General features: G+C 44.7%; 2 protein-coding genes across 7 annotated transcripts in view; both read right to left on the reverse strand.

Moving 5' to 3' along the window:
• The window catches only part of epb41l4b (erythrocyte membrane protein band 4.1 like 4B), a 38,675-nt gene extending 22,010 nt beyond the window's left edge, over window positions 1-16,665 (reverse strand). For 4 of the 5 annotated variants that reach the window (XM_070551197.1, XM_070551198.1, XM_070551196.1 and 1 more), the window contains exons 1-9: window positions 14,646-16,665; window positions 10,738-10,842; window positions 10,615-10,657; window positions 9,320-9,398; window positions 9,060-9,104; window positions 3,945-3,997; window positions 3,512-3,632; window positions 233-320; window positions 53-141 (exon numbers count right to left, since the gene is read on the reverse strand). In XM_070551197.1, the coding sequence (XP_070407298.1) occupies window positions 53-141; window positions 233-320; window positions 3,512-3,632; window positions 3,945-3,997; window positions 9,060-9,104; window positions 9,320-9,398; window positions 10,615-10,657; window positions 10,738-10,842; window positions 14,646-14,906 (884 nt within the window). In that variant the 5' untranslated portion in view covers window positions 14,907-16,665. Of the gene's footprint in view, window positions 1-52; window positions 142-232; window positions 321-3,511; window positions 3,633-3,944; window positions 3,998-9,059; window positions 9,105-9,319; window positions 9,399-10,614; window positions 10,658-10,737; window positions 10,843-14,554 lie in introns of all 5 variants that reach the window. The other variant, XM_070551199.1, reaches the window with a different exon arrangement.
• A 175-nt stretch (window positions 16,666-16,840) lies between these two features.
• The window catches only part of ptpn3 (protein tyrosine phosphatase non-receptor type 3), a 34,591-nt gene continuing 29,051 nt past the window's right edge, over window positions 16,841-22,380 (reverse strand). For both annotated transcript variants that reach the window (XM_015950477.3, XM_015950478.3), the window contains exon 26: window positions 16,841-18,659. In XM_015950477.3, coding sequence (XP_015805963.1) covers window positions 18,528-18,659 — 132 coding nt within the window. In that variant the 3' untranslated portion in view covers window positions 16,841-18,527. The remainder of the gene's footprint in view (window positions 18,660-22,380) is intronic.

Here is a 22,380-nt window from a genome sequence, read left to right on the forward strand (position 1 = left end):
TTTTTGCCCACACAACATATAAATGATGTTTTTCCGGTTCTGTCCCACTTACCAAAAGAAAAGCCCGATTTTGTTGGAGCCTTCAAAAACTAAGATGCCAGTTGGAGTGAGGCCGAGTGCATATTCTCCTCCATCTCTGCCCTGAAAACACAACCGTGCACACGTTTGGTCCTCCTCCTCCACAACGGTGCACAGCAACAGACACTCGTGGCGGTAAACTTTGCTCACTCACTTTGACAAAGTGCATGTCGACACCATAAAGCTCCAGCCACTTGCACTTGTTGAGAAAGGAGATCTCTGCTTGGGACGGACTCTGGCCCCTGAGGAGTAAAACCGTGATGAGTGAACGACAAAGCTATCCTGAGAGCTTCAGAGGAAAATCAGAAGGGGAGCAAAATATTTCACCATCTAATTTATAAAGCCTGATAGTAATTTAGTTTATTTATAATCTAAGCTCACGTTTTAAAGAAATTATTTTTTATTTTTTAAAGAGCAAGTCACCCCCGAATCAACTTTTTTCCTGATAAACTATATAAGTGCGTGTCTAATCGTGCTGCAGACACGTGTCATCAGTAGTTTTGCACTTTAGTGCATTTTAGTTACGATTGTAATCTTCTGCCTAAAACTGACAGTGTCGTGCCGTTGTCAGGTAAAAACTCTGCACTGCATCTGAATTTAAATCTGCCATCGCTATTGGCTAAGAAGTACACAATGACGTTAAATGCTACATTATGATGTCACAATGTCATTGTGAGCCTGTGTGTGTGTGTGTGTGTGTGTATTTGTTAACGGCTCCGCCCTCTCAGTCGGCTAGGCAACAGCATTTGTTGCATTTTTCAAACAGGAAGTGGGAGCAGAGTAATACTCTGGTAGGGGGTGACTTGCTCTTTAAACACGATCGGTGAAGGTTGTTGTTGTTGGTTTAGCGTCCAGGAGAAAGGAAAGCAAGTCTGGACTAGTAGAGGCTAACTGTTAGCATTAGCAATTCCACCACACAGCAGAACTCCTTCAGGCTTGTGTTATTTGGGGAGATAAAACATCAACGCTGCAAAACAGAGTCCGTGTTGCTGTTAGCCAATCAGAGGAGAGATGCCCAAGTATCAGGATGTCCGGGAGTGGTCTGTTCCCCTCTGCTCCAACTAACTTCAGCTTCCTGAAACAGGAGCGCCAGAGCTTTTCTCCCACAGAGATCGACTCACAACGCACTCATTTAGACCACTGCAGATGTGATGTGAACTTGCTCCTTAAGATGTGTGACATTAGAATAAAACGTGGCGAATAAAAAATCATGACAGAAACAAAAGTGTAACAAATGAATCATTTCTGAGCTTCAAGGGACGAGGATCTAGTATCAGCTGTTTAGGTGATGTAAACCGCCCAGCTGACCCGACGAGAAGCTGCATCCAGTACATGTACGTAATCTAATCTGAGATGGGAGCAATCAAAGCGCGGCTGGGTTAAATGCTGCCTGGAATCAATCAAGACCCTTCAGAGAATAATCCCATAATCCTTCACACAGACTAGTGATATGGGGAGCCAAGGGGGAGGATGAGAAGCGTAGAGGGACGGTGAAATTAGAAACTCTGGCCAGTGAGAACACCGGTGCTGACAGGTGGCAGCAGAATTGCTTCCTTTTCTGCTCCATGATCTGCTCTCTGTGCCTCATCCACAGAGGAGGGAAACCCGCTCGGGTCGCTGGCCTTCTTCCAGTAAGCTGCTTTTGAAGTATTGTGGCAACTAGTTCAGCTGCCTGCACGGAAACGCTGCTGCATGATCACTGACGCCGACTGCTCTGTGGTGGAGGGTCCTCCTCACCAGAGACGGACCAATACGAGCTTGTTTAAGGCCAACGCCGATACCGATTTTTAAAGAGGTTTGTTGCCACGGGCCGATATCTAAAGCAGATTACTAAGGCTGGTATTTATACATTTTTGCAGCACACTGATTGTGAAAGACAACAGAACACTCACTGTGTGCAACATTAATTAAATAAATCAATAAATCTCTCTTATTCTTTATTGAACTTCAAATATAAAACAAACTCAAAACTACAAAAATGGTGTGTTGGGGTCCTTCAGGTCTTTCTTCAGTCTAGTAGGGACGGCAGTTGGCCACACAGGTGCCTGATTTAAAAAATTTGTATCGGCTTTGAAAAATAATTTCGGCCAATGTAGAAAAACTTGAATAAGTCAATCAACTTTATTTATACAGCACTTAATCCTACAGAGCATGCAACTCATAACCCCGCATGCCCACATTCCCTCCCATCCCCAGAATTTTAAAATAAGTCTGACAATAAAAACCCCTTCACAACACTCATCCTCCGGCACACACACACACACACACACACACACACACACACACACACACACACACACACACACACACACACACACACACACACACACACACACACACACACACACACACACACACACGCCTCCTCCCATGAAAAAAAAAACACGATGGACTGAGATCAGATGAGCCAGACCAGCTAAGATAAGGATAAGGAAACGCCATCAGGGGAGCCATCCACCCCGGCAGCAGCAGATCCACAGCAGCAGCCGAGGCACAGACACAGGACGCCCAGGGCAGGGAGGGCGGAGACCCCCACCACCACCCAGGCACACCAGGAAAGCACCCAGGCCGCCATAGCTGACCAACGCCGCCGGGGCAGAGGGCTCCTACAGAGGAAACACTGGAAAAAGGTTAAATTAAGGCCCTGTCCACACGTAGCCGGGGATCTGCCAAAACGTAGATATTTTTCTACGTTTTGGCCTATCATCCACACGAAAACTGAGTTTTTCACACGAAAACTGATCTTTTTAAAAACTCCGGCCAAAGGGAAGATCTGCGTTTTCTCCGTTTTGGGTGTCTGCGTGTGGATGGACAAAACCGGAGTTTTAAGGTCCGCAACGTCACTTTCCGCGACAAAAAATGCTGACATCACGTATGCAACCTGTGTTTACACTAGCCGACAGCATGGATGCCCTCAGAGCTGCGCTCGACTTATCAATTGTCCAAGCGCTTTTTGCTTGTTTGTTTTTGCAAGCGGAATTACTGCTCCTTGCGGAAGACCACAGACGAAGGACGAGGTTAAGAACGGGGGAAGTACTGCCCCCTACAGGTCTGGCATGTCCTTAACAACGTATTTATCCGGGTACGTGTGAACAGTTTTTTTTAAAACGAGGTGGTGTGGATGCAAGTTTTTGGAGGGGCTGATATTCATTTTTTTAAAAACCCGGCTACGCGTGGACTAGGCCTAAGGTTAAAATATAAAATCCAAAGAGCTAAAATGAGAATTGTAATATAAAAAGTTATATAGATATTAAAATAATGTTGAGCATAAATCTATGGTAAAAAAAACTCTGTTTAAAAACGCACGTATAAAGAAAGAATACATAAAATAAATAAATTACCTAATTAATTACTTAATTTAAAAAGTGATAGTAATCAGTTAAAAGCTAAGCTTAATATGGGCTCGATATATCGACCGGCCTCTAATCCTCACCTGAGCTCCAGCCACCTGCTGAAGATGTCCGCCTCCATGGCCTCGCTCTGTTTGGGAGTAAAACGAAACTCCGACACAAGCTCTGGAGAGTGCTCCAAGGGGTCGCAGTCCCCCAGCTCGCCTTGAGAAAACGAATACCAAATTACAGCAGCAAACAGAAAAGTTACTGCCTGAGAAGGTAGCTCTGCCACGACTTTCACAGAAGATGTGGGCGTTAAAATGCAGAACGACATTACTGATGCAAGAAACTACCATGAAATCATGAATTCTGACTTATTTGAAAAGTTTTTCCAACAAGACTTCTTGATAACATCAAATTAAAGTAGGTAGTAAAAATAAAAAGTAAGATTTAAGGTGTTTAAGCTGTGAGATGATCTTAGGGGTGTAAAACCTAACATAGCTCATTCAAGCTTGAGTGTATAAAAAAACTTACTTTGTAAGCAGAACGCTGCAAGCTCCACTGACGTGTCATATGGACATTTTAATCTGAAAAGAATAAAAAAAGCAGAGACTGATGACCTACGGTGAGAGTGCTACCCAGATCCAAACCCTCATCCTGCCCCTGGTGTGATGTGTTGAAGACATAAACATAAACATGGCTGAATGCCCTGCAGTGTGTGTGTGTGTGTGTGTGTGTGTGTGTGTGTGTGTGTGTGTGTGTGTGTGTGTGTGTGTGCATAAGATAGCATGACAAGGAGGAAAGGAGCAACCCTTTTGCTAAAATAAGCCACCTTCTGCTGTTCTTGATCTCTATAATAGAGCCGGACTCCCGGGAAGCGTGGCCCAGATAGGAGCAGTAACACACTTGAGTGTGAATATGTCAGGTTGTGTGTGCCAAACAGATGTTGCTCTAAAGCTCCAGCTGAGGTGACCCTGTGTGCAGGTGACTGTGTTTGTTTTATGTTTGGTGCTAAGATGCGGACGTACAGGTGACTTGTGAGGACATCCGTTGTATTCTGTTTTGGTCTAAACGCTGAAGTCAAGTCAAAGACGAAGACAGAAGATATATTATTATTAAATTGTCATTCGCAAAGCAGGTTCATTCTCAAAAAAAAAAATACAATAAAATACACAAAGATTAGCCGTGATTTTCACCAGAGACCTTAAGCTATTGCTGTCAACCCTGTTTTGGTGGTTATTAAGGTAAGAACTTGATTAACTTCACACTGGGCGGCACTCTGCTGACCAGAAACCGCATTTAATAGTTTGTTTGTTCAGGTGGAGGGGGGTGCCGTCTACCTGCTTTATGGCAGTAGCTGTTTACTCTTTTGGTAGCTATTAGGGCTAGCAGTTTGCTTTCTGTTTGCCGACTGCCAATAAAAAGCACAGGAAGAAGAAGATGAAGGATCTAGCTTTTTTGGTTACAAAGCCTGGAAGTAAGGGTAATGTCTTGGACGTGAATCAAAGCACTAAATCCAGAGGAAATCTGAAATCACGGACTGATGGTGACCTGGCTTTGTTGCTACTGGATTCGTAAGTAATAATATTTTTTGGCCAGCAGCCTGGAACATTTACCTTTGTGGCTTATTTAGTGTTTGTTGGCTCGTGTTAGCATAGTTGCTAGTGCTAGCTACAGCACAGACTGTGGCAGGCATAGACATGTATATGTAGATACCTCACTGGGACCTGGAAAGTGTAACAGCATCGCCACCATATTGGGTAGGTTTCTCACTCTTCAAACGCAACTTGAGTCAACGCTGAGTGAGCTACTATGTTTGGTGCACTGTTGAAAACAGATCACTTGATATTATTATTGACTTTTCTAGCCTACTTGTCGGGATTTTATATTTTAATTTATTTTGTTTGATTATATTTATAATTTAACTATCATGCCATAACATACGCCTGATTTTGTTACAAAAAATAAAAAGTGTAATAAAATGTGTTTTTAGTTGGGTAAGCACCTTCTTCAGTAGAAAAAAATGCACTGGGGCGAATTGAGACCTATCCAAGATGGCATCCCGCTGCTACGCCAGCTCCAATAGGCAGCAGCAGTCCATGGGGCTTCTACATATATGGTGTCTGTGGCGGCAGGGTAGTTTACGGTAGTTGTAATTCCATTTTGAACCAGTAGGAGGGAGAAGTGGGAAACTTATCAAGTGTTGCTTTAAGAATGATGATGTTGGTGTATTGATAGATGTTAATTACATTTAATTAAGGACCATAAGACATTAAAAATTCATATCTAGTATGAATTCCATCTTGTGGACACTGGGTTATTTAAATTAGAAGATTGGATCTTTTTATTGCAGGGACTTTAAAATTACACTTTGCATTAACTGAGAGACAAGAGAAGAGAGAGAGAGACTTTCAAACGTTTAAGGAAATTTATTACTAAAAATGTTAAACAATTTAACAAGACTAACTCTCTAATGATGGATGTTCTGTTTGAATGAAGTGTGAGGTGAATGGTGTGTGTGAATGATGTCAGATTCAGAACCTTCGCATCTGGAGAAACAAAGTCTGAGTGGGAGATGATGTTTTGCTCCTAACTGATCAGAGTTTGAGACTCGTAGTCATAAACACATGAGACGCCATTTGTGTCGCATCCACATACCCTCAGTGAGACCTCCGTACAGATCCGGATGCCAGGTCCACGACCCTCCTCTGGTACTGGAGCCGATGGTACAGCGTCGACAGCACGACAAACCAGTCTTTGGATAGTCTCCAAGTAAAAAGCAACAGGTGGTTCACAGCGTCAAAAAGGGACCCTCCTTGGGTCAGCGAGTTCAGCTTTTATTCTGAAAGGTACCGTTGCTTGGTTGGTAACAACGACAGATTTTTCCCAGCTTGATGGTTCTCAGCTTAAAAGAGAAGTACAGATGGCCGGTCCAATACTTCGCTTAACATGCGGTGAACTTCATGGGATCTTGAGAGCTGAACTTAAGATGGTGTTGGAACAGTTTTATTAATCTGGATGTTTTTGATTCTGGACGAATCAAAGCTGACAGATTTATAAACACCACAGAGACTCTGCCACGCTTCAGACTAGGAAGGTTCTGATTGGATCAGTACAGCAATGTGTCATGTGATTATTTACCTTAGTGTGTCAGTGTGACTAGTGGACTAAAATAAGTCATTTACTTATTAAAAACATATTAATCATAATATTGTGATTTCACCGATCGGTCACATTGTATTATTGACTAACAGTTGTTTTGATTAGCTGTATTGAAAATAGAGTTCTTTGATTTAATAAAAGAAAAGAGTCTTCATCTTCTGTCTTCGTTGCAGGAAAGTAAACAGTTTAGAAGCGAATGCATGACCTTGAGGCTGTTTCATGCACTCTGGCGCTGTGTCAGAGGGAACTGTGAAAAAGGTTGAATAACCTTGGAGGAATAGCTCCTTCAGCACGTTACATTGGAAAGTTAAAATTCAATCATTCCGATTCAAATTTGACTGGATTATTGTTGTGTGTAACCGTGTTTTCAAAGTGAGTCTACAGACAGTAAAGCTAAATATTTATTACACAAACTTAAATATTTGAGCGTATTTCAACTATAATAATAGAATGTTGTTAAAGGATAGTGGCAACGTGTTGCTTTGTTTTGTTACGTGTGGTTTTGTTTAGAGAAAGTTTCCTGTTTTTCAGAATTAAACACCTTTTTAATGCTAAGCTGCTCTAGAACCTTTTAGCCACTTGTTACGATGTTTAATCCCAACATTAGGGCTTTTCAACAACGTTTACTGCTCTATACAGACAATAAATCACTGACTTTATGCTAATTTAATGGATGCACACAGCTCCTCTGAGACCTGCTCGAAGTGACCTGTGACTAAACGAACTCTGAGGAGAACCAGAAATCCAAAGGATGTGTTGAGGCCACAACCTGGGATGCATTCTGTGAACCACATTGAGACGACATCAATGCCACAGCTATTTAAAAGTCAGTGTTCACAAAGCAACAGAACAATGAGGTGCTCCCTAAATAACAAACCCTGGATCACCGGTGACCTGAATGACCTGCTTAACAAGGAAAAGGAGCCTTTAGAGAGGCAGAAAGGGAATGTAGCGTATCCATGGATGGAGCAACATATTTAATAGGGATGTGTATTTTTGAAATTCTGGCGATACGATACATATCACGATACAGGGGAGACGATACGATATATCACGATATATTGCGATACATTCAGTCAGACGTTACAAGCAATTTTTTTTACTGAATTAATTGTAAGAATGTTCAATAAACAGTCCAAACTGATAGGTAACATGTTTAACATGAGGTATCTGAACCATGATGGAGGGATTTACATTTCAGTGGTGGAAACAAAACCCGCTGCACACTGCTGCCAACTAGCGGGTGGCGATTGAATTGCGCAAAACGAAAAGAAAATACACAAATGTTTGCATGTGAATTCTTTCAGGAATTAGATAAACGGCTTTTGAATATCGATGTAATAATCGAAGGAAAAAATATCACGATATATTGCCATATCGATATTTCCGATAAATGATAAATGACCCGCACTTGTATAGCGCCTCTCAGAGTAAGAACTCCAAAGCGCTTTACACTACAGTGTATCATTCATCCATTCACACACTCATTCATACACTGGTGGGGATGAGCTACAATGTAGCCACAGCTGCCCTGGGGCGCACCGACAGAGGCGATACACAGCTTTTGAATATCGATATAATATTGCTGGGAAAAATATCACGATATATTGCCATATCGATATTTCCTCACATCCCTAATATTTAATATTCATCCATCCATTTTCATCCGCTTATCTGGAGTCGGGTCGCGGGGGCAGCAGCCTAAGTCGAGAGCCCCAGACTTCCCTCTCCCCAGCCACTTGGGCCAGCTCTTCCAGGGGAATCCCAAGGCGTTCCCTGGCCAGGTGAGAGACATAGTCCCTCCACCGTGTCCTGGGTCTACCTTTAGGTCTCCTCCCGGTTGGACGTGCCCGGAAAACCTCACCAGGGTGGCGTCCAGGGGGCATCCTGACCAGACGCCCGAGCCACCTCAACTGGCTCCTCTCGATGTATTATTGTATGTATGTAATATTTAATATTTAATGGAATATTTTTAAGCTTCAGTACAGCATCATCACTTTGACTGTGTGAATTACTGTTTTATTTGGGGTGTAAGATATTAGTAGTTCTTAAACATTTCAGTTTCTGACCCATAAAATGAACGAGCCTGATTACAGCTGGTTAAAACGAACACGGCTAATGAAGCCTTGACATTGTGTTACTTCTATCTCTTTGTAATGATTGATACCGATATGCATAAAAAGACTACTTTTGTCTGATTCTGATATTGATGCGGATGCATCGCGCATCCCCATAAGAGTCTGCTCCCTTTAGAAAGTCACCAACAAGTCATGCTAACAGTGAAGTCTCGCTGTGCAGAAGCGCCTCAGTAAACAGAAATAAAACGACGAGACACAATAACTTGCCATTTTTGCTCATGTTGAGCCTGTTTTTGGCAACATGGGTCAATACAAACGTGTGTGAAACTTCACAATAGGTCCACGGGCTAAATACATGTAAACAAACAAACACGGCAAAACACAAAAGGCGGAAAAGTGTCCAACTTACTTGCCAGACAAAATGTCTTGTCGAAGCTGCAGCACAAACAGGTATCTGTTGACGTGAAAACACACAGATCGGTGAGAGCAGGAGACGATAAATCAGTCACCGTATCGCTGGCTTTCCCTCATCTCACACACATAATTAGCTTTAACAAGTCTGTCCGTTTGGCCTTGATTTGTATCTGCCAAGAGCGGCAAAGCAATTAGCCCTACACCCCCTTGGACCAGCTGTGTGTGTGTGAGTGTGTGTGTGCGTGTGTGTTTTACCGTGTGAATTCCTCATGCAGGTTATTTGGCTCTGAAGAGTAGAATTTAACTCGAAAGAAGAGTCGGTAGGGCGGCCCGTCTACAAGGAATAAAAAACAAGAGTTTGGGAGGAGTCCAGTTAAAAGGAGAGAGGGCGAGATGAAGCAGTCGTCTCTTCCTCACTCGTCTACACCAACGATTTGGGGAGATGGTGTCTAACTCCAGCAGCCATAGGGTGAGTGGTAGGGGACGCCCTGGACACGTCTCCAGTCCATCACAGAACCACAGAGACACTCACTCACACCTAGGAACCATTTAGCGTCTCAGAATCACCTCACATGCAAGTGTTTGGTCTGTGGAGGACCTGGAGAAAGCCCACGCAAGCATTCAATTCAATTCAAGTTCATTTATAAAGCGCCAAATCAGGACCAGAGTCGTCTCAAGGACCTTCACATAATAAACATCCCAATACAGGTCAGTTCATGAAGCCAATCAGTAAAAAGTTTCATATATAAGGAACCCAGCAGGTTGCATCGAGTCACTGACTAGAATCAGAGTCTTTACAGCAATCCTCATACTAAGCAAGCATGCAGCGACAGTGGAGAGGAAAACTCCCTTTTAACAGGAAGAAACCTCCAGACTGGCTCAGTATAAGCAGCCATCCTCTCTCTCTCTCTCTCTCTCTCTCTCTCTCTCTCTCTCTCTCTCTCTCTCTCTCTCTCTCTCTCTCTCTCTCTCTCTCTCTCTCTCTCTCTCTCTCTCTCTCTCTCTCTCTCTCTCTCTCTCTCTCTCTCTCTCTCTCTCTCTCTCTCTCTCTCTCTCTCTCTCTCTCTCTCTCTCTCTCTCTCTCTCTCTCTCTCTCTCTCTCTCTCTCTCTCTCTCTCTCTCTCTCTCTCTCTCTCTCTCTCTCTCTCGGATTCGATCCTGCAACCTTCTTGCTGCGTGACAACTGTACCAACCTTCTTGTAATTAATTTCTTCCATTTAATCCCCTTCCACCGAAGCCTTTGTATCCAGTTCATCCGTCACTGTCGCTAGGCCAGAGATCTCCATTCACCCACATTTCATCTGCTTTTACGTCTCTCTCCTGACTCACGTGAACATCAGTCAGACTCTTCCAGGCTTCTCCATTTGCCTTCCCTGCTGCACCATTTATCCCCCTGACACAAGCCGGTAGAGCAAACAAGGGCTCGGCTCCAAATGCACACGCTAACCACCGTGTCAACATTAGATAATGGTCCACCTGCTCCCCCACTCACCGGAGACAGAGCATTTCCCTACAAATTAGAATAAGCGTCTGAGGCTTTGTGCACTTACCTTGGATCTGTTTCTTTATGAGCTTGGACACGTCCAGCCAGTGCTGATGGGGGGAAAAGGTCAGTGAGGACTTATTATCAGCTTGTTGTCTTCACTAATGGAGTGAAGAGCTTGTTTACTTACTGAAACCTGATCGGAGTCCATGAACTGCAGTCCAAAATAGTCCATCTCGATCAGATCGATGTGATACATGATCTGATCAAAAAGGTCCTGGCCTTTGGATTTACTCTACGAGAGAGAGAGAGAGAGAGAGAGAGAGAGAGAGAGAGAGAAAGAGAAAGAGAAAGAGAAAGAGAAAGAGAGAGAGAGAGAGAGAGAGAGAGAGAGAGAGAGAGAGAGAGAGAGAGAGAGAGAGAGAGAGAGAGAGAGAGAGAGAGAGAGAGAGAGAGAGAGAGAGAGAGAGAGAGAGAGGAAGAGGAAATGAAAACGGGATCTTTCCTGATGATTAAACAAGTTGAACGCTTGTTTACAGGAGCGTCTAGTAGGAATGAACACCTTGCAAGTCATACCCAGGGGTCAAAAACACTGGTGCACCATTTTCAGGAACTAGAAGTGAGCCACATCAGAGCTGAGCTTCTGATGGCAGGTTTTAGTCTTATTTCCTGATATTTGGACTACAAGCCGATTTTTTTTCAATTAATTCTAGATGGGTAGAAGATATTTTTAAAAGCCAATAAAAAAAAATAATAATCAGGCACCTGTGTGGCCAACTGCTGCCACTACTAGACTGAAGAAAGGACCCAAAGGATCCCAACACACTTAATGTTTAGAGTTTGTTTTATATTTGAAGTTCAATAAATATTAAAAGATTTATTGACTTATTTAATTTATAATGCACACATTGAATGTGCTGCTAAAAGGTTATATGTATCAGCCTTAATAATCGGCTTTAGATATCGGCCATCGGCAACAAAATTCTTTAACGATCGGTATCGGCCTTGAAAAAAAGACATGTTGGTCGGCCTCTAATTTGGACATCTCTCCTCTGATTGGCTAACAGCAACACGACTCTACCACTGACTGGTTGCTCTGCAACGTTGATGTTTTATCTCCACAAATAACACAAGCCTGGAGGAGTTCTGCTGTGTGGTGGAGTTGCTAAAGCTAACAGTTAGCTTCTACTAGCCGAGACGTTCTCTGCTGTTTCCTGGACGCTAAACCAACAACAGCCTTCCCCGTCGTGAGTCCAGATGGGTGAGTCCATGAATGTTAGTGACAGGGTGACGTAGATCTGTCAGGATTTTCTAATCCTAGAGTTTCACCGTCTGTTTTCTATCAGAAGCTACTGCAGGAGATAGGTGTAGGAGACTATCTTCATGTTCAGCCTGCATGAAACACTCAGAGCGACCCGTTAGAATCAGAAATAATCGTTAATAAGATTTTTTCAGTGATCTGCACCTTTACAAGTTCAGCTGGTTTCAGATTTCCAAGCTTGGGGGTGGGTGGGACACACACACACACACACACCTGTATTCATGCCTTTTGTTATAAAACTCAACCAAGGACACGAGTCGGTGAACTGAAAGTGCAGCTTTATGTCCTGAATGTTTATGGCAGCAGTTTACGATTGCATCATCGCCTCATAAGAAGACCTAACCCGGGTGTGACCCAAATAAACTCTGTGTGTGTGTGTGTGTGTGTGGAAGGATGATAACCTTGTACTTTGGCTCTTGATAACCACTCCAAACTTCCTGGTGTGTGGGTGTGTGTGTGTGTGCGTGCGTGCGTGTGTGTGTGTGTGTGTGTGTGTGTGTAAATCAGTGGTATTAAAGGATTGGGGACAGAGATAAAAACCTGCTCATTTTGAGGCCTAGCAGAATACAATCATGAAACTTTTGCTCCTGGTTGTTGTATTTTTCACGGCTTCCAGCCTGACGCTAACAGGGCTTTAGCAGGTGAGCTTCAGCTGCATAAGGCGCACCTGTAAGAGTGCCTGTGGGTAAACGTGAGCACGTGCACAAACTTGTTCCAACACACCTGTGACTAAGACACCGGAAGGACGAGCTACTTCAGACCAACACCTCAATGGAAGCGGCGGTTTTCCATTGTTTTTACTGTGATCTCAGTGAAGGCGGAAAATAAAAGCATGTCGGCTTGACACACGCAACAGCTTCAGTGACACACACAACCTTCAAAATGAAAACATCTTATGAGGAGCCACTTACGCACACATGCCCACACAGTCGCTCATCATCCCACCTAACCCCCCTCGTGCACTCGCATATCGCTCATCTGTGGCACCGAGTCCCCGCGGTGGTAAATCAGATCAGGGAGTCGGGGAATTAAAACAGGCTGGGGGGGGGGGAAGCAGCGAGCGAGATGATGAGTGAGGGAGAAAGGGCCACAGAGGATGAGTAAAAGATTATCAGGAGAGAAAACGGGAGGGGGGCCACTGCAGATCTGACCTTAAGTTTCCTTCAGTTAGAAAGAGCAAGACAGGCTTTAAAGTGGCTGATCTGAGAACAGCTACAGGAAGACACACACTGGACCTCGAACAGATTCTTCCAGACGCATGAATAACAGCTGAGCACTGATGGCGTCTGAATTAACTCCCTGTGTCTGATTTAGTCCACATGAGCAAACCCGAACCAGGTGAGTTAGTTCTCTGCTGAATCAAACATATTTTCAAATCCTGACTCAATTCTTTTAACCCTAATTACCCACTGGCTTGCTGAGAATGACTTCCTTTTTAAAAACAGGTCTGATAATATACTGAAACTTAAATGAAACCAAGATCCGCCTTCAGAATGAACAGCTACTCTTAAGGGACATGTGACTTCTCTCGTTTATAAAGATACTTGCATTAAATCAACGGCTCTCAGCAGTTTTATTCTAGGCAGATTCAGCCCCTTCCAGAATGAGCCATTTCAGGGCTCTGTCACTTTAAGGAAACAAGCTGGAGCTGAACACGCCCACCCATCCCTGCTCAAGCTGCTATAAGCTGAGAAGCTCCGATATCCAGGAGGGGCTCAGAATTAGGGGCTTGACGCACGGGAGGCGACAAACGACCGCGATCAGCGAAATTCGTCGCTGTCGCTTTTATTACCGGACACACGGGAGGCGACCCGCGGCAGCGGCCAGCGGCAAAGCCGTCACGCGTTGTTCCATGGCGAAATCGAATCTTCTGTTGTTTTGTTTGGCTGCGTCGGGTTGGAGGGAATTAAGGTTATTTAAGCGGTTCAGAGTTAAAAAGCGGTAGATGATGTTTCGCAAGGTGCTGCTAGAGTTATGTGTAATCTTACAACAACTTCCCACACCGCGGTCTTTTTGTGAATATCTCTATATTCTTTGGTAGAAATATTGTACAGTTCTGGGAAATCCGTCACAGCAGGTATCAACTTCTCCTCCATGTTTGCTCGGAGATGTGCGGAGCGTCCTGTCCGCTCATTGGTCAGTGAATGAAACCTCCGTCGATTGGTCCTCGTCCGAGCGACAGCGATAAACAGTTGAAAATGTTTCAACTTTCTGGGATCGCGTCGCTGGGTCGCCTGTGCACGACACGTGCACGAGCGCAAAATTTCACACGCACGTTTTTCGCGTTTCGCTTGGTAGGAGGGAGACCCGCGATTATCGCTTTGTCGCGCACGTCTCATTGAAAATGAATGGAGAGGCGACGTCGCCTCCCGTGTGTCGAGCCCATAAAGCTGCTGTTCCTCCATCAGCAGCTCTCTCCTGCATGTGACAGGTGGTTCTATCATAATTTCCATTTATGACATCACAAACAGGGACTTTTTGAAATGCCTCATTATAGGCATGATTCCTGGAGCCAAACAGACAGAAAACAGATGAGTGTTTTTCATGTTTGGAGTGTTTACAGAAGCAGCAAAGACCCACGTGGCAGCACAACATTATGGAAAAGGTGGGTTTTACACGATAAGTCTATTTTAATGAGACCACCAGCATGACCCAAACGGACATCTCGGTGTCCCCCACGCCCCACCTTGACAAACACTGATCTGATCTGTGCCACCGCCGGTTCCGCCACTGTCACCCTGTCCGCTGGTTCGGTGTAAACACACGGAGCCACTCACAGGCAAATCCACGCTGACATCCGAACCGTCCAGCAGCAGGACCCGGCATGTGATGGCGCTCCTCGCCGTTCCAGCAGCCGGGATGTGAACCGATGCTCCTCCCGTGACCACGGCGGGGGTGTGGATGACCTGCTGCTGATGGGGCAGGAGCAAGGGGTTCCCGCTCACCCCTCCTCCGCCCCCCGGACCGTCCTGCTCGACCCTCTCTCCCGTCTGGATGCGGCTCCGGCGGCTGAACGTCCGGCGCAGAAAACCAATCATTTTCCTGATCCAGGTGGAGGTGTTCCGTCCGTGAGAACTGCCCGCTGCGGTCGGGGTCCTGCTTCTGTTGCAGCCGCCTCCTCCACCTCCCCGGGGCGAGGAGTCACTCAGCGGACACGGAGGAGACTTCAGGGCTGCCGATCAGTCCTAGGGCTGGATGTCGGCGGCAGCGGGGGACTCCAGCCGCATACTAATAAAAGTCACCGACGCCCCAACCAGTTGATTTCCAGTCATTCGGTCCGGTGAGAAGGACGGAAGCAGCAACAGCACCGCCACCTCTTACTGTCCTGTCCTCTACCGTAGCTACACCTGCCTCCTCTCGCTGTTGCGCACCGACTCAAAAATCCCGGAGAAAGCCCGTCTGACGCTCCGCAGCGGGGACCCTGAGTTACACAGAGCCGGAGAGGACGAGGGGAGGACCCGTAACACTCCTGGACCGGACTCCGGTAGGTTGTTGGTCCTTTTTCCACCGGAGAACCGAAACTACCAACCAACACCGCTCAGGTAAAAGTCAACCAGTGAAACTAGACTAACAGCACGGTGTGCGCCTGCGCACAAACACAGCGCAGAACAAACTTCTGTCGCGCGCGACTGGTGACCCGTCAGAGCCGGAGAAACAGCGCCACCTGTCGGCCGGTGCGGGAACTGGTCCACCGGTCCCGAGTTCGGTGGCGATAGGTGACCTTCACCTGCCTCTTAAAGGACTCGGAGGAGCAAACGGTTGAATATTAATATGAAACGAAAGCGAAGATATTTTTCATTAATGGCTAAAAACTAAAATAAGAAATCATAAACAGTGAATAAAAAATATAAAAATACTCTTTATTAAAAAACATTGAAAATAAATCCTTAAGACGAAATACAAATAAATGGAATTTCATGGATTGATTTTACTAGTGATGTCAAGCTAAAGAAATTCACGTTATTTCAAGGCTGTCCCTCAAAATCTCTAATTACTTTAATTCTGAAATGATTTCCTTTTAATAGATTAAAATAAAACTGAAATAACTTTTAAAACACTGCAATACTTTATATACTATTTAAACTCACAATTGAAGTGAATAAAGTTTAATTTATTTTGAATTGTGATTTGATTCCACCAGGTTTTATCTGTATTTTAACCGTACACCATTAATTATCTACAAATCTGATGGTTGTAGGTGCATCATCTTAATTTGATATTCCTTATTTTATTCATAGTAAAATAATTATTTACATAACAAAATGCAGTTGCCTAAAACTGTGTTAATCACATTTATGAAGATCAAACATATTTGCTTACAATGCAGTTCATTGGATTTTACTGAGAAAACATAGAAATCATAAAAACTGAGATCTCCTGCATAAAGAAGTGTTTTGTTATATAAATTAAACACGAATCGTTTTACAGCCTCCCAAGCATATGCAGCAACTTTTCACAGCTGTCACCCTCTTTGAGAAGAATTTGTCCCAGTTCTTTGCAGCTCTTACACTACAATCAATTTTTAAGATCCAAGGCAATTTTCTGAATAACTTACAAGCGCAGACTGAAAATAGCCTATAGTAAAAAAAAAAAAACAAGAGATTTAGCATTTCTGTGGAAAAACCTGCTGGTGTTGAATGAAAACACAATTTACGAGCAACGTGATGAGATTTTTGACTGCAGTTTTACAGCTTAGCTGTAATGACTGCAAAAGGCAGCAACTATGAAATCAAAACCTGGAATCACTAGAATAAAGCTGCAGATTCAGCACACACAGCAGAGCTACGTCTCTTTTCCAAAGCTAATCTGTCATAACGAGGTTTTGGGTGCCGAGATGCTTTTATTGATATGTGAGGCCATCTTTGGAGACACTACGCTGAAGGCTAAATAAGCTCCAGCAGAAAAACAGACTTAACGTCAGCAGCATGAGAATCATTATTTATCAGAGAAACTGACAATGCAGACACATGGATATAAATCAGTGAGTTTATTGAGTGTTTGAATAATTTAAAAGTGATGAGCAGAAAATTTGGTGCTCCTCTGGTGGACAGCTCTGTACCCCTTTGACCTACAGAACCTGTGGCAGAGATCTAAGTCAGCTTTGCTCCTCCTCCTCCTCGGAGTCAGAGATAAACCGCAGATTACAACAATATATGGCGCGGTATGGGGACCAAAATTAAGACTACTGCCCAGCAGCAGGAGGCTATATAAGTTCTGAAGCAAACTACCGACCTGATTAATGATAAGCTGGCGCCGGTAACTGAGAGGCTGGCGCTGCTTACTGAGAAATAGCACCTTTACCGGCGTTACTACTAGATACGCTAGGGACTAGCAGCCCTCGGCTGGTCATTGACTAGTTCACACACTCCCTCTGCTGTCTATTAGCATGGATAGGCTAGCGTTAGCCTGGATGGGCTGGTGTTAGCATTGGAGAGGCTAGCCTTAGCTGGCCACTAGCTGGATTTCCTACCCCCTTGACGGACCATTAGCATGGATAGGCTGGCGTTAGCTTCGGAGAGGCTAGCCATTAGCATGCCTAGGCTGGCCACTAGCTGGATTTCCTACCCCCTCGATGGACCTTTAGCATGGATAGGCTGGCGTTAGCTTCGGAGAGGCTAGCCATTAGCATGTCTCGGAGAGTCACTTACTCTATTAGATGTGTGGTTTTTTTTGTACATATTATATAGTTTTAAGAAAGATAACATCACAATTTAAATAATCATTAACCTGTAATTCAATACAAAGGATTTAAAATCCAAAGATGAAAAGTACTAACTAGTTAGCTCTGGCTTTTTCTCTGATATGTGCAAGAAAACCAAACTATATAAAAAGAAAACACCATCAACCTGTAATTAAGAGCAAAATGGAGTTTACGCAGCACCTAATCAATGCTAACAGGCTGTCGGCTTTACAATATGCTTAAAGTGTATAACAATGCGTTCTGTCAAAGGAACAACTGTGATTGCAGGTCTCGTAGTATGTCATCCGTTTAATAAATGTAAAAAAAAATGCATCTAGTAGAGTAAGTGACTCTCCGAGACATGCTAATGGCTAGCCTCTCCAATGCTAGCACCAGCCCGTCCAGGCTAACGCTAGCCTATCCATGCTAATAGACAGCAGAGGGAGTGTTTGAACCAGTCAATGACCAGCCGAGGGCTGCTAGTCCCTAGCGTAACTAGTAATAACACCGGTAAAGGTGCTATTCCTCAGTAAGCAGCGCCAGCCTCTCAGTTACCGGCACCAGCTTATCATTAATCAGATCAGTAGTTTGCTTCGGAATTTATATATCCTCCTGCTGCTGGGCAGTAGTCTTAATTTTGGCCCCCATACCGCGCCATAACAATCAGCCTCCGATGGATCCGATGACGGGAAGCTTCAGTCTAAGGCACACACAGCTCAACAAGAGGCATCACTCCTGCAAAACCTCTTGTATAGAAATTAGCAGCTCACATCAGTCTTCTATCAGTCTCTATGGAGACCACATTCTCTATAAGCCTAATGCATCTTTAGTTAAAACGAAGGCCAGCTAGGTGGGATGCTCGTACTCTCGCAGGGCGCAGCACTGATAGGTGCGCTCTGCAGCTTGTTATCCTCTCATTATCCAGCCCGTGTTCTAGTACCATACGCCCTACGGAGTTTAATCCATCTGTGGATGTCCCCTATTTAGTATCAGAGGCAGATAAGTGGGTCTGTTCTTGCTCCGGTGTGGACTCAGTCTGTGGTGTTGAAGATTTCTCCTGCTTCTCTCTGTAGACTTGGAGAATGGCCTCACACACAAACTGGAACTGACACTGAAAAGACGTGAAACAAAAAACATGAGGATTGGTGGAAAGTGAGGCCATTTCTGTGAAAATAATGCAGCAATAATGACTAAATCGGACAAAAAGGACACATATCTGATCATTCATACCAGTGTAAAAGGTTTTTCATTAATGTCCAACAGTAACGTTGGTCATTTGTTTGTGATACACTCAGATGCACTAAAAGGCATTAATTAGTAAGTAAATATGGCTTCGGCTACTCCGTAAGTGGTTGTAGGAAATGTCATTAGTTTTAAAGACATTTTATTCATCACACATGGCATGAGAGAAAATTATAGACCTAGCTCGAGAGAACGCGTATCACCCACCGCCAAGACTTTTTAACTAAGGTCCTCTTTTGTCGAGCGGTGATGAAGATATTAAACCTAGTCCAACCGTAGCAGCAAAGCTAGCTCTACAGGTCGGTCTAGCAGGTATACCGTTGGCTAGAACAAGTTTAGTCCGGCCAATCACAGCGTTCTGTGTTTGTAGAGGTGTTGAGCGGGCTTAGCACCAGAGCTGCGACGGAGAAAAACTACAGAGATGATGTCGGTTCAGGAACGGCGCTTGTTTGAAGCGGCTTTGGTGTCAACTTTGACTTGGGCTTTTCTTTAGATTAGCAGATAGACGGACTAAAGTGCTTTATTTCCATCCATCCATCCATCCATCCATCCTCTTAAGCTGCTTCTCCGCGCAGGGTCGCGGGGGGCTGGCGCTCATCTCCAGCTGCTTTTGGGCAAACAGGCGGGGTACACCTTGCACAGGTTGCCAGTCTATCACAGGACAACACAAAGACACACAGGACAAACAACCATGCACACACACTCACACCTGAGGACAGTTTAGAGAAACCAGTCAACCCGAGTCATGTTTTTGGACGGTGGGAGGAAGCCGGAGAACCCGGAGGGAACCCAAGCATGCACAGGGAGAACATGCTAACTCCATGCAGAGAGACCCCAGACCGGGATGTGAACCCAGGGCCTCCTTGCTGGAAGACAACGGCGCCAACCACTGCACCACTGTGCAGCCCCGTGTTTTCAAAAAGGATGCGTTTGTTTCTTCTTCTTGGACGACGTATGGCAGTCAGCCCCACTGACTGATTTCCATAGCAACGAGTACGGCACGTTGTCTGTTGCTCTGATTGGTCCTAGCGCTGTCCAGCTGCGTGCGGAGACATTTTGAAAGACAACCGTGGATTCTGCCTCACAACTGAGTCTGTCCATGGGCCGTGGCCAGGCTGTATCTTTAAAATCGGCTTGCCAGGCTAGGAGATGTTGTCATTTATCTCAAATGATGAAAATAATTTAACATCGCAAAATGTCATGAAATCTGAGCACTCCGAATACGTGTTGGGAAAGACTCCACATGAATGTTTATCCAAGTATCTGTAAAACCGACCGAATCACAGCTGTTTTTGTGTTTGCTCACTTTGAATAGCAACGGCAGTCACCTTGAATAGGGTTTACTCCAAAGTTAAAGAGCAAGTCACCCCCTACCAGAGTCTTACTCCACTCCCACTTCCTGTTTGATAAATGCAACAAACGCTGTCGCCTGGCGGACTGAGAGGGCGGAGCCGCTAACAAATACACACACAGGCTCACAACGACATTGTGATATCATAATGTACCAGCTAAAGTCATACGGTACCTTCTTAGCCAATAGCGATGGCAGTTTTAAATTCAAATGCAGTGCAGAGTTTTTACCTGAAGAGGGCGCAAAACTAACAGTTTTAGGCAGAAAATTTAAATTTGAACTAAGATGCACTAAAGTGCCAAATTATTGACCACATGTGTCTACAGCATGGTTAGACACTCATTTATATAGTTTATCAGCAAAAAAATTTTTGATTTGGGGGTGACTTGCTCTTTAAAGACCAAGGTCGCTCTTTTTTCCAACATCTGCAGTGGTATGAGTCGATGTCTGTGGACAAAAAGCTCTGACGCTCCTGTTTCAGGAACTAGGAGTTCGATGTGCTCTCTCGTGGACGCTAAACCAACAACAGCCTTCCCCGCCGCGAGCCAAGCTGGGTGAGTCCATGAATGCTAATGTTCAGTGCGACGCAGATCTGTCAGGCTTTTCTAATCCGAGTTTCACGTCTGTTTTCTGTCAGCGGCTAATACAGGAAACAGGGGTCGAAGACCATTTTCACGTTCAGACTGAATTATCAAAAAAATTACAAGTAAAAAACATTTCTTAATGAACTTGGTCTTTAATAAGCTGCAGCTGCAACCCCAATAATCACGTTTGGAGAGTTTCATTCAAATCCGTCCAATGAGTGGCGAGATGGATTTCCAAAAGTCCAACATGCTTTCGGCAGCGAGCGATGGACATATTAAAGGAATCGTAAACGTCATCATTCTGAGTCTACATTGTTGTTGTGATCATTCATCAGATCGATACTTTCCATCTGTACCAGCACATCGTTCGTACCTCACAGAAAACGCAGCTCAGTCTCAAGGTTGACAAATGGCAACTGGAAGACTCCATCTTCTCAAGGGGAGGGAGGGAAACGACCAAAAGCTTCTGAACCCGCACAGAAACAACCGTTTGTTACCGGGTTTCAAACATTTACACGACCAGCAGGAGCCAGTTGGACACAAGGCAGTGAGCCACACAGAAAGAGCTGAAAATGGGAGTTTCACAGGATTTAGAAGTACAAACCTAAAGGTTGATTCCAAACCTATCCCCAGAGTGGAGAGCATGTCCTCTGACCGTGTTTGGAACATGGATTCACAAGGAAATCTGGGAAGTTTTCATGGGAGCATTAAATCTGAAGCCCTGCAGGTCCGTTCAAATGAAAAGTGATCCTATCCTTCATGTACTACAGCTGAGGTGCCACAGAGCACGACAGCCAGCCTCCAACACTCGACTGGAGCTGCTCATCAGCAGCCATCACACAGTGGAAGTGTGAATTAGTCAGAGCAGAGGAGGATTTTTTACCCTCAAATAATTAAAGAGCAAGTCACCCCCAAATCGACTTTTTTTTTCCTGGTAAACTGTATAAATGCGTATCTAATCGTGCTGCAGACACGTGCAGTCAATAGTTTCGCGCTTTAGTGCATTTTAGGTACCGTATTTTCACGACTATAACCCCGGCTTTCCACCGGAGCCGTCAGCAGCACGTCATAGCTGCTGATAGGAACCGCTGTGGTCAACAGAACCTTTTCCACTGGAGCTATCAGCAGCGCGAGTCGGCCGCGTCTCAGGAGCAGCATGTCGCGGCCTTTACGCGTCGGTTCTATTTTCTACGCGCGACGCCTCTGAAACGGGTCAAGTTTGACATTTTTGGGGAAGGAAAGACAGGAAATTGGACGCGGAAATGGAGAGAAGCTCCCGAGATTTTCAGAATAAAGAACGTACTGCCTTCCGGTTGCTTTACTTTTAAAAAAAGTGCGTCCCCGTGAGAAGTTATCACCTAGCTAGCGGTCTCCTTTGTTTTTCAGGTCCGTATTGGCGATTATAAAACGGACAGAACATAAAACACAAACCATGTTGTAGTTTTCTCCTGCTTGTTGTTGTGTTTACTGACGACGTCACTCGTGTGACTTCGTGCTCGGTCGGTGACAGCTGCTCCCCTGCTGCTTCGCGTCTCGTGGGAAGGGCCGAGCAGCAGCTTACGCGAGCAAGACGTGCTGCTGCAGTAACGTGCTGCTGACGGCTCCGTGGAAACCCGGGGTTAGGCGCACCTTAAATTTTCTCCAAAATGTACGCC

Source organism: Nothobranchius furzeri, chromosome 5, assembly GCF_043380555.1.
Source record: "Nothobranchius furzeri strain GRZ-AD chromosome 5, NfurGRZ-RIMD1, whole genome shotgun sequence".
Lineage (NCBI taxonomy): Eukaryota > Metazoa > Chordata > Actinopteri > Cyprinodontiformes > Nothobranchiidae > Nothobranchius > Nothobranchius furzeri.